The 13,046-nt window shown below is 29.6% G+C and overlaps 1 protein-coding gene across 1 annotated transcript in view; it reads left to right on the top strand.

Annotated features, from left to right (window-relative positions):
* The window catches only part of PH4alphaEFB (prolyl 4-hydroxylase subunit alpha-1), a 75,090-nt gene that overhangs the window by 46,277 nt on the left and 15,767 nt on the right, over nucleotides 1-13,046 (top strand). Inside the window, exons 2-3 of the mRNA XM_011501131.1 lie at nucleotides 8,364-8,686; nucleotides 12,743-12,910. Of these exons, the coding sequence (XP_011499433.1) occupies nucleotides 8,364-8,686; nucleotides 12,743-12,910 (491 nt within the window). The remainder of the gene's footprint in view (nucleotides 1-8,363; nucleotides 8,687-12,742; nucleotides 12,911-13,046) is intronic.

Genomic DNA, 13,046 nt, shown 5'->3' with positions numbered 1-13,046 from the left:
GCAATCTCTCTCTCTCTCTCTCTCTCTCTCTCTCTCTCTCTGTGTATCTCTCTCTTTTATTCGCTCACCCCTCCTTTATCTGCAATACCTGTATCGTACTATAGGTGGGAGATTTGGCTGTTTAGAAACGCATTGGCCAACCCAGAAATTTATCTTCAGAATAGCAGTTTGAGTAATTAATGGGAGAGAATACTTGCTGAGAAATTTTATAGAGTAATATTTTCTACTTTTTGTATATTCAAATAACAGATAGATGTAAATTTTATTTACCCAATGATTTATATTTGCATAAGCTTGCGTTATACTTTTTCAGTAATTTAAATAAATGATACGCCAAAGTTTTTTTCCAATATCAAAATTGTTGACATTTCTAGAATATTCTAATAGTCTACAATAATAATTGACATTTTGTTTTTAATAAATATACTCATTTTAACCTGTAACCTTTATATAATTGGGAATACATTTTTATAAAATGCAAATGGAATGATTATAAATAGAATTGTCGGGTTTAATGTAATTAATTATCGCTATAAACTTAAAGAAAGCAGTATATAAATATATATAATATTATAAACTCGGAGTGATAAATGGTTAAATGTAGTGTATAATCCATCATATTATCGTATTAATGCCACGATAATGAAAGGAAGAACGTTAAAAATATAAAAAATTTTAAATTAAATATTTTTTTTTTATGATTCTGGCGGAAACACGAATTTATATTTCGAATGTACTACAACTGTAAACGACTGAATATTGAAAATTATACGCGTACAAATGTTTGTACACACTCAAGCTAATACAGTAGAATTGCTTATTAACCAATACATATATAAATAAATCTAGTAAATCAGTTAGGATTTTATTTTATTTTATTAGGATATTTATTTTAATTATTTCATCATTTTACAGAATCACGTTAAAATGTATTTTGGAAAAATGTTAGAGATAATCATAGAAAATTCATTCTCTGCACTGTTTATTTTCCATTATACTCAATTATCATGTACAGCTTATCTTTAAAAAAAAAAATCTCAATTTTAATTGAAACGAACATTATTAGATTAAATGTATGAATGAAATATAATGACCATTAACAATTTATTAGCTACTTTATTGTTGATAAATATAAGATATTTTATAATAACAAGACTTCATAACTATAATACTATTTAAGTATATTTTAAGATAACTAATACAATTAGTTTTAATTTTTTTTGTATTGGATCATTTCGTTAGTTTACTACAAATATATGCATAAACCTCTTATATTTCTAATATCGTTAATTTACTACGAGTCATGACTCTTGTTGCTTAGCAATCTATTCTCATTATATTTTTTCGCTTCATATTACCGGCAATAACTACATAATGAATACAAAGTCAGATATTAGGTGCAGATTTTAATATTTTCATTTAGCTTCTAATTTATATTAATATTTAGTAATTATTTATAAAACTTTTGGTTTTTATTATAAAATATGATGCCTTTTAATAATCAGTTTAGTATTTCACAGTACAAACACACACACACGCACGCGCACGCGCGCGCGCGCACACACACACACACACACACGCACACACGCACACAGACACACACACGCACAGACACACCTAGTAAAATAAATGAAACTTTGCGACGCAAGAAATGCATGCGAGTCTCACGTAATGTTTATTTCCTTATTGCAATAATGTAGTTGTTCTTATTGGTAAAGCGTCTAACGAAAACATATTCGTATTATCGAATATTCCTCGGCGCTTGATCAGCAACGATACACATTATCCGATTTAATTGCAGTCGTTGAAAAATTCCGATCCCTTTTCTTTAGCAGTCGGCGTTTTTCCACGTCTCCTGGCATACTCGAACACACCTTACTCCTTGGCAACGTCGTCTCGCTTTGATTCCGGCGATCGTACGATCGGAATCCCCGATAATAATGTCTCCCCCGCGAGTTCACCGTCAGGCTCTCGGTTCCCTTTCGCTTTATTCCACGGCGGCTGATCGGCTCGCCAAAAGTCGTTTCACCGATGGTAGCAATTAAGATAATGGAGCTTGGGACGCGGAGGAGGCCGGTTCGTCGCCGCGCCCGAGCGACCCCTCGGGTTAAACGGATAAAAACGCTCCACCTCCATCTCTGCCTCCACCACCGCCCCTGTCTCCTCCTGGGCCGTTGGGTTCGGGCTCGCATGGGTACGGGTGCCTCGATGGGTAGGAAGTCGCGCGAATGTCAATGGCTTCTCTCTCTCTCTCTCTCTCTCTATCTCTCTCTCTATCTCTCTCTCTCTATCTCTCTCTCTATCTTTCTCTCTATCTCTCACTCTACGGCGCGTCGAATAACTCGTCGAATAAGCTCAACGCTACTCAACGGCAAAGCGAGCAATGGTTTGGAAGGGGTCAGAGATGATAGCCGTCGCCCTGCTCTCTCGACCCTCTACCCTTTTGCCTTGTTCAAGCTGCTTGGCATCGAAGAATTTTACGTTCCTTCTCATTTTCTGCTCTCCTTTTTGCATATAGAAGAGCTCTGGGTGGTTGAGTTGGTTAGTCAGGTAATGTAGTTCGTTATTGGATCGAGATCGGAGCCACTCTTGATTTCATTTTGTACAATCTGGTTATCAGGCCTTTATGGGAGTTTTAAAAATTCTTTCGGAGAACGCGCTCCACGTATCGATAAGGCCATTGACATTTTATAATCATTATTTCACCGTCTATTACAATAACGTATTCACGTACTATGAACGAAATTACTTGGAAAATGAAACGACCCTTTTTTATTTTACATGCCTGAAGTTGCAAAGAGAGCCATTCGCATAATTATTTTCTAACTGCCATATGAAGTTTTACTTTTATTAATTGTCACAAATTCATAATTTTATAAACGTAAGTGATCACTGGCTATTATTTAGCTTGTAATTCTATTCCATAATAAAGTTATAAATTCAAACGAAAATTTTTTTACCCGGTTTAAGGACAAAGTCGTGAAATTATTTCATGTGGATATATAAAAAATATTATATTGTGGTCGTAAAAGAAAAGTTCATTAAACCGATTAAAAACTTTGGAGAATTAAAGGTTTCACTTAAGAATTGAATTATAAAAAATAAATGTCGAAGAAAAATGAAAGGGCATCTTCAAAATAATATATCCGTAAAATATTATTCTAGTTTATCAATGTCATAATGAGTTTTTATATAACTTTATTTTATGATTCACATCAAAGTTATTGTAATATTTAAAAAGTATTTTCTTTATATTTTAAACAGAAGAATAAATGTTATATTGTTCGAAATTTCGTAATGTATTCGGATAAATTACTTGAATACAGAAATATAAAGTGGTTGAATATTTTTGTTATTGAAGATTCCCCTTTGTATTATTTACGACTTTATAGTTTAATATTGACGATAATCAAATTCAATTGATTTTATATTCTACTAATTATAATTTATTTTAAAAATACTATACTATAATCATACATTATAATTTAATAAAAAAAAAAAAGTTGAATTTCTACATTAATTAAAATTTTTTTATAAGACATAAAAACCATTTAAAAAATCATCTTACTAGTATATAAGTCGTTAATCTTTACGATATGGACTTTATTATATTTTTAAATTCTATAAATTAGTGATGCAAAATTATTAATTAAAATATATTTGAAATTTAGTAATTAATTACATTATTTACTTTTATATTATTTGAACCACAACTACGTCAAATTATAGTTTTAACATAAAAATATAATACTTTTAATAAATATTAATAAATATTAATATTTTAATATATATTATAACTTTTACATCATAATATATAACATTTATTTATTTATCAATTTTGAAATATACAATCAAATAATGAAATTATAAAAGATTTTAATAAATAATTTGCAATCCATCAATATTCGCATATTATAATTTAACTCTCGATCATCGTGCATAACAATTTAATCATGGAAAATCATTGCCTCCGAACTCATTCTATTATTAAATTAATAAATACCGATTACTAATAGTTAATATATATATATATATATATATATATATATATATATATATATATTTATCGATTTTAACTAAAATAATTTTATGTAAAATTTATCAATAATTAAAAAAAAAATTAAATGAAATTTATGTATTTATTATGTATTATAAATATAAATGTCAATTTAATATTTAATAATCACGTTATTTACATATCAAAACTTTTTAAAATAATTTGATATAGTACAATAATTCTATTTTATGTAAAATAAATAAATCAGTATTCAATCATTACGACTACTTACAATATATCGAACTTTCCAAATATTCTGAAATATTGGTCAATAGGTAGTATGTGCAAAGAAGTTCCAAGTATATGATTACTTTCATTTGATATTGGAAAACTTGACATCATAGAAGAAAAGTTAGATCGCGAAAATTTTTAAATACATTTTTACTATATTATTTAGAAATACAACAACCGCTATTATTCGTGATGTGTTGATATTTTTACTTTAATAGAAAATTCCATTTGTATTTGAAGGAAGTTTCGGCATATTATTTAAAGGAAATAAAAACAATTATTTCTTTTTACAATCAAACCTGTGCAAAACTAAAAATCAAATTCTTTTCAAATTATTAATATTGTGGTAATTTAAAATACAATGAAACCTTTTTTTTTTTTTTTTTACAAAATTATCGTTGTTACATGAACCAACGAATGCCTTTTATTCATTTAATTGTTTATTTTAGAATTCAATTTAAACGATATTTAATTTTGTAATACTTTGAACATTTATTTCAATTTCTACGTAGAAAAACGTACTTTTCTGCAAAATACGCATTTTTATTGATTTCAAAATCATTGTTGTATTATTCAGTAATTATGCAATATACATTTTAAAAACAATGCTATACTGGATGTATATTTCTAATTACAATTTGGGTGGGGGGGGGGGGGAGGGGGCAAGCATTTTTATATTTTCTCCTTAACATTTAATAATATTTATTTTTCATTATAATTTTAATATAACATTAGTTTCATTCTGCATTTATTGATTATGAAAAAAATGTTGATACTTGCTGTAATGTTACGTGCTATACTCACTTTCGTGCTGCAATTGTAATATTGGAAAAACAGTAATAAAACATATGGGTGAAGTACAATAGAAGAATGAATTCATCGTAAAATCGGAAAGTCCCGAATTCACGAGACATATGTTTATCCATTTTCCATATACTTCACCTCTTTTACCTCTTTATTAAATTTTTTTTTAACATAATTATAGGCCTAAATTGAAAATTATGAAAACTCGATTTCCATAACGTACAAGATACTAAAAAAACAATAATATAAAATTGTATTTAGAATTAATTAGATATAAGTTTTTATATTTGATTCGTTTACAATTTATAAATACATAACATTTTTACATTATCTTTTTTTTTTAACTATTCATATTTCTTCATAGAAAAAAATTACTAATAAGCATAAGCTTTATAGAAAATTATAAATTCGATAATACTGTAAATTTAATCCTAATATGCTCGATTTATTGTGCCGAGCTCGATTCTATCAATTTTTATATCATCATTATTTTTCACCAAACAATGAATTTTATTCAAAATTTTCATTTAGTTGAAATCGAATACTTGAATCAAGAAAAAATCATCCTTTTAAGGTATTAATACCTTAAGAATATAAAAAATAGCGCTTTCATCGACTGATACACTTTTTTAATGATCATAATTTTTTTGATCTTATTTTCATTATTATTTTTCAAAAGATTCAAGACAAGTATTATAGGCTCATTAATAAATTTTTGTTATTGTAATTTTCATCACTGTTGTGAATGATTTATAATTGTTCAAAATTTTTATTTATAAAATGTATAAACTATTTCTATTTATTATTTATACTTTAAGCAGTGATTATTAATTAAATTAAGAATATGAAAATTACTATGAAAAAATTAATGCAAACAATATAATAATTACTTTTAAGGTAAAAAATTGTTATATAATTAGAAAAAATTATTATAAGGGTAAAAATTAAGAAGCAGATAGAAAGTTTTCTTCTATTTTTAAATAGAAATTACTAAGCACATATCTATTATTCGACATAAGGGGGAAAAAAATTACTTTTTATTCTGAAATTAATTGAAAAAATATAAAATATATACTATAATCATTTCAATGAAGTAATCCATAGAGTTGTCGTGTAATAATATATACGTTAGAAATACATATATAACGACATAGTTGTATGTTACGTATTCTAGAAATTGACTTTTTTCCAGCTCTACGCTCTATGTGAAATAATGAAACATATTTACATATTTAATGTTTCTATTATTTATTTCAACGTGAATCAATATTATTCTTGTGATCTTATATATTAACAAAGATTTTTCATAGCTTATTTGATATAGTAACTATCTCTGAATAACTATCCATTCGGAATAGTACAGATAAAACCCTAGGGAGGTTTGCGTCGGCCTTTGTAATAACTATGTAACGAGTGGCCATAGAGTTGGTCAACCCCTTCCTATTTTGCTATTAGAGAGGAACTGCTGCGAAGGCACCGAGGATAAATTATTAGTCGTAGAATTCAGTCGCGCCGATTCCCAATGAGCGTGGCATAACCCTGACAATTAAATATTAATGAGCTGGCTACTATCACGCTAAATAACTGCAGAACTCCATTTCTCGTACTAGCCGATCCACCGGTAACCCGACATCATTTGAGTGTTAATAAACGAAATGTGAACTAATGATTTAACAAAACGTAGAATTTAACTTGTATTGGGTAATGCCTTATCATTGTATTTAATTTCATTAATCAAGTTGTTGCTTTATAATAACTTTATTTCTTATGAAGTAAAGAATATTTTTCTTTAACTAAATTTAAAAATTAATAAAATATTTCAGAAGAAGAAATTTAGTCTATGTAGATGACGTATGTGTGTGGCGTGTATGAGACGTAAACGATAGTTCTAATAATGTTAATAATACTTATTTAAATAATTCAAATCGATATGTGTGTGTGTGTGTGTGTGTGTGTGTGCGCGCGCGTATGTATATATGCACATATGCGATATTAATGTATGAAATTACTATAAAAGAAAATAGATGATAATACATAAAATTTCATTATTCTAATAATTGAAAAAGTTTTATCAAATCCTTTTGTTGATGATACAATATTAACATGCAGTTATTCATTTGTGCTCGAACAATTACTTTCATAGCTTATTACTTCAGAATATATTTGATTATAATTCAGACATTACCTGTACAAATCCTACATAACAATGAATATTATTTTTCTTAAAAAAAATTTGTACAGTTTATTTAAAACATATAAATATAATAAATGGAAATAGAGTCAGTTTTTAGATGATTTATATCTAACAAAAGAATTAAATAATAATACAATTTTAGAGAACTGAAAGAAATATGATCGTTTATTTATGACGAAGGCTCTATGAGCCAGCTCTTTTCCACCTCTTTTCCACCTCTTTTCCACCTCTTTCTCTTTTCCAACCTCTTTTCCACCTCTTTTCCACCTCTTTTCCACCTCTTTTCCACCTCTTTTCCACCTCTTTTCCACCTCTTTTCCACCTCTTTTCCCGCACTTTTCTAAGCTTTATGTTCGCCATTGCATAACTGTATGAAGAATAATTGCAGACCATTCTTTAGAGAAATGTTATTATGAAGGTCGAAGGTGCCGCTTAATTCATTATATTGGAAGAAAATTATAATTTTACTTTGTATTCGTCTTTTACTTTTAATTTGTCTAAATAAGCCAGATAATGCAGTCGCAAGTAAATAACAAATAGAACATGCTTTTTCTTAATGATTTACGACGGTCTTTGAGTCTGCATACCCTCGCTGCATATCATATCAGTATATCCTAAATTAATTGATTGCAAAATGATGAAACACGTTGCCCTCGACTAAACTATAGAAATACATAGCGAGGCAAAAGCCGCATCTCCTATCCCTATGCATATACGACAGCGTATACTAGTAGGCGCTCAGATTCCACGCAAACACACATACATACGTACGTCCGGGCGCATCGATGCGCTCTCTCGGAGATATTTTGGGCTTAGCTAAGACACATTCATCCGTAAGGATAGTTTGTCAAAGTCGCTAAATCGGAGACACAACCCTCCTACCCTCAGACACATGCACGCGCGCACCTTCAACACATAAAGCCGTATAAGGCTTACAGCGCGCGCATTGTTGTTATTATCCATTGGTTATTACCTTATAGTTTAAATATTATGATATGCAAATAGAGAGAGAGAGAGAGAGAGAGAGAGAGAGAGAGAGAGAGAGAGAGAGAAACTATATGTCTTAACTGTTCACAGAAACGTGGAGGATTATGCGCGCGAGCACGAGGAAGCCTCGCGCAACATCCAGCAGTACCTGTCGAATCCGATAAACGCTTATCTGCTGGTGAAGCGACTGACGACCGACTGGAGGCGGGTCGAGGAATTAATTACCGAGGACGTCGGCAAGGCCTTCGTTGCCAATATCACGAATTCTCGTAGCGACCTAAAATTCCCGACCGAGGAAGACCTCAATGGTGCCGCCGTCGCACTAATGAGGCTACAGGATACTTACAAGCTCGAGACGGCTCAGGTTGCCAGAGGCGTCCTCAACGGTGTGCAGTACAGCACCGGGTTATCGGGTGAGTGTGTCGAGTCCGCATATTTGTATTGCTGTCTAATCTCCTTTCCGTACTCCTTGAAATCCCATCCCGTCCATTACTCGATTACCTCGCATTTTCTTCCCGAGCGCTTGATAAGCCAGAGGAAAATACCCGCGCCCCCCTCTCCGACTCTCTGCAATTTCTTTTCCCGTGTCTCATATTTCCAATCCTAAGATTTTTAATTATTACTAGCCTATCGAGGGCACGAGAAAGCAAAACTTAATACCGCGGCTCACGAAAACAGTCTTCTCTTCCCTTCCATTTTAACTACTTAAATTTTTCCAATTATAAAAATATAAGTCGCTAATGGGGCTACCGAAACTCAAATAACTAACTATAATTACATTGACGTTGCTGCAACAGAGAGGATTAATCAATCCTCTACGTCTCGATCGCGCATTTTTCTTATTTATATCAAACTTAATAAATAATAGGAAAGAGGAGAGAATAGTTTATTATTACATAGTTCGATTATCGAAAATGGATGGTTGTCAGGCAAACACATTATGCCTGATTAATGTAAAACAAAAATTAAATAAGATTTTTTTATTCTTTTGGCAATCCAATAAAAGCTATATCGATTTTATTAAACGTCTACTTCTATTTTTTTATCACAGCCTTTATTGGTCGACATTGGAAATATTCAATTCACTGTATTTGCGCCCCCCATTCTTTAAAAAATTCTTGATTCACGAGCTACTGAAATTTTATTTATATTTCTATAAAATTTTGCCGACCAACTTTTTCACAATATACATCATTTTTATCACGTAATAATTTTATTAATTTTAACAGAATGGTAAATTAGCGTTGGTATAAACCAATTAATTTAGAAAATGAGATGAATAAAACAATAAAGAAAATTGATATATTTAAATAACAAACTAAAATTTCAATTTGACATTAATAAATCGCATATTTCACTCTCAACTCTTTACAGCACAATTAAGAATTCTGCGCGAAACTCATAATTACTATTCGTATTAAAATTCATCAAAGTATTTTTTAATTTGCCTGTATATATTATTCAAGTCTACTCAATTCGCAAACACGACATTACTGGGTTTTAATTCTCTTAAATAAATAAGACTTGAAATTGTTAGCTCTTAACAAAATATTAAGGATCGATTTAACCAAAAACAAAACGAAAATCCTAATTCTATCATTTATATGTAAATATACTAATTACCTTATTTTAATGAATTAAACATTAACGATAAATAAACCGCATGTAACATTATTATGAATCTTAATGGAAATTTAAACGGCGTTAGATATTGCACTGTTTTATGAAATCACAGTTTTATAAATTCATTATGTTCATCTAATGAAAATATTACTAATGAAAAACAGAAAATAATGAGTAACCGAGCCGGAGATTTTTAAACTATTATTGAAATATTTTTCCATCATAATAATACATACGTACTTTATCCTTGAAAAAATCATCGCAATACTTGTCAAACTCTAGCTATATTAATTCTATGAAGTATCGCTCCGGATTTATAGCCCGCGTATCACATTGAATTTTTATGGCATAATTATATAGTTTGATATTTTATTGCAAATGTGGACTTCAATCTTGTATTTTTCATCAGCCAACTGAGATTCCGATGTCCAGTTTGAGCAAATATCATTGTTACCCCTTGCCCGAAAATTGTTCAAAACTCTTCGCTTAACAGATCGAATCGATGTTGATTAAAACATTTAGAACAAGAGCAAAGAGAATATAATGTGTAAAATAGAATAAGGTCTTACAATCATATAAACAATTGTCTGCATATTCTAAAAAAAAAAGTATATTTTACATTAATTCTTTTACGCATATTTGAAAAATGCAAAAAGTTTTTAATAAATTAATTTCACTGGAAGTACTTAGTACTGGAAGAAATTTTCATTTGCAACTGTATTTAATCTTCCATAAAAAAAAAAAAAATGAATCCTCTATTCGCTTATATTTATAAAACACAAAATTTTACAGAAGAACAAGATTTTTAATGGTTAAAATATTTGAACCTCGTAATAAATTTTTTCATTAAAAGTGCAAAGTGTGTTGTAAATATTAGCATATAGCAATTTTGCTTTTATTACGCATATAATAACTATTTAGAATTTTAATCTTTGCTATGAAATTTATTAAAGCTTTGGAGTATAATGTAGAAAATTTTTAAAATAAACTAATCTTCAAATGAATTAAGTCCGATGAAATGTACATTATCTGAACAAAATTATCATATAATGAATTGTGATGAAATATTATAAATTATAATAATAAGCCTTAAATACTAATAATCTTGCAATATCATCTTGATATTAAAAAACTCATATATTAATTTTGAATATTATAAAGCAGTGCTTTATATTTTGTAATATATCGATTAGTATTGCCAATTCTTATTGTACATCGTATAATATAAAATAAATTACATATATAGAAATTTTTCTTTATTTGTATGTAAATATGAAAAAAAAATTATTACAATTAATTTCCTAATTTTTCTTAATTTTATTAACTACGTCAATGAAAAAGAAGAAACTTACAATTCTAAATTTTTTGATAATTTGAAAAACAAAAAATGCACAATGTTTATTAAAAAAACAATTTTGTAAATATATATGTGCGTGCGTGTGTTGATTTTGAAATCCGTCTTCACTTAATCTTTCTTTAAAATTCCGTTAACAAAATTCTTTTTTAACTGAATTTAATGAAATTAAATTCGAGATTATTCAAGTTTTCTTCTGTTTAAAGTTCAACATCTACATTAATATAGTATGTTGTATAAATGTAAATAATCGGTATTGAAAAATGCATACGTCCCTATTATGTTTTATTAATTGAAATAATTCATGTTTAAAATTTATTCTATTATATTTACAAATATACTGCAAATACTTGGTCTTTTAAATAAAAAATATATCGATTTCACGAAGAAAAGAAAAGAAAAGAGTATGCTCGTGATTTTTTTTTTATTTCGAAACGGAATGACAAATATTGTCTAAATATAAAAAATAAAAAATAAAAAAAAAAAAAAATTTGAAGCACAATTTTAAAAATATTCTTGCACTAATAATCACGTTGTTTTAATGAAATTTTAGGAGATTGATTTAAGCGATGGATACAAAAACTAAATAAAATAAAAGAATAAATAAAATAAAAATATTAGTTTTATATAAAAGAATGCAACACGTGAATAATTCTATTTATTACAAAGAACTTTAACACTGTTACATTATATATGTATGCGTGTGTGCGTAGGGAGGGGGGGGGCGGCGGCGGAGGACATATTCTGCAAAATCAAGAGCACTGAGTTATGAATTAAAAAAATGTTTATACGATCGATCGTTTGTTTAATTATTAAATCGGCAGAAGTTCCATAACTAACAGCCCATATTGAAATTCAAGTAATGAAAAAAAAAAATTGTTAATATAGCATTTAATGTACATCACTTGTTATTATCGGAAATTCGGTTCAAACTTTTATACAAATCCATATTTTTACATATCCAAATCTTATCATTTTTAATGTCATTTAATAAAATCATCGACATAATTTTGTGTCTTATTTAATTATAACGATTGTTATTAATGACTAATGTAGTAGAAAATTCTTGCAAATAATCATATAAGTAATCTAATATTGTGACGTGTTTAATGCTCACTTATTCAAGATATTAAACCGGTCGTATTACGTTATTATTGCGTAGTATTTCTTTGATGCGTCTTTGAAAATTTGCTACAAATTTTTTGCAATCAAACACTTTGAAAATACCGCGTATTCTCAAATCCTCCACAAATTGCACTTTTGTAAGCAAGTACGATCATGAAAATATCCCATTCTGCATACGACTCTTCGGAATCGCAAGGGAAAGCGACTGGCGAATTCATTCGCATCGAGAAAGCGCTTGTCGTTGATTTACGATAACCGGTGAAAATATAGAAATATAACGCCTGACCTGTTCTTCCCCATAATAATAACAGCAATAAGAGCTGCCATTGTGCCGACCTCTAAAGCGAGGATTGCTTTTCATTTTCAGCCGGCGACTGCTTCGAGCTCGGCAGGCAGTCCTATAACAACGGCGACTATTATCACACTGTGCTCTGGATGCAGGAGGCCATGGACCGGCTACAAGAGGAGCAAAATCGTACCACCATATCCAAGCCTGATATTCTCGAGTACCTCGCCTTCTCCACTTATATGCAAGGTAATCGTGCACGACAAGGGTAATTGAGAACGACCGGGGATGCCGGCTAGGACTCTATAATCGCGTGGCCGCGCGTCAACGAGGATCGCGACGTGAAGGTTCGCCCACGTAATGCGCACGAATGGCTCATACGCGC

The sequence above is a fragment of the Ceratosolen solmsi genome, unplaced genomic scaffold, assembly GCF_000503995.2.
Source record: "Ceratosolen solmsi marchali unplaced genomic scaffold, CerSol_1.0 scaffold57, whole genome shotgun sequence".
Taxonomy (NCBI): domain Eukaryota; kingdom Metazoa; phylum Arthropoda; class Insecta; order Hymenoptera; family Agaonidae; genus Ceratosolen; species Ceratosolen solmsi.
Note: the sequence above shows the minus strand (reverse complement) of the source record. Positions and strands in the feature narration are given on the sequence as shown.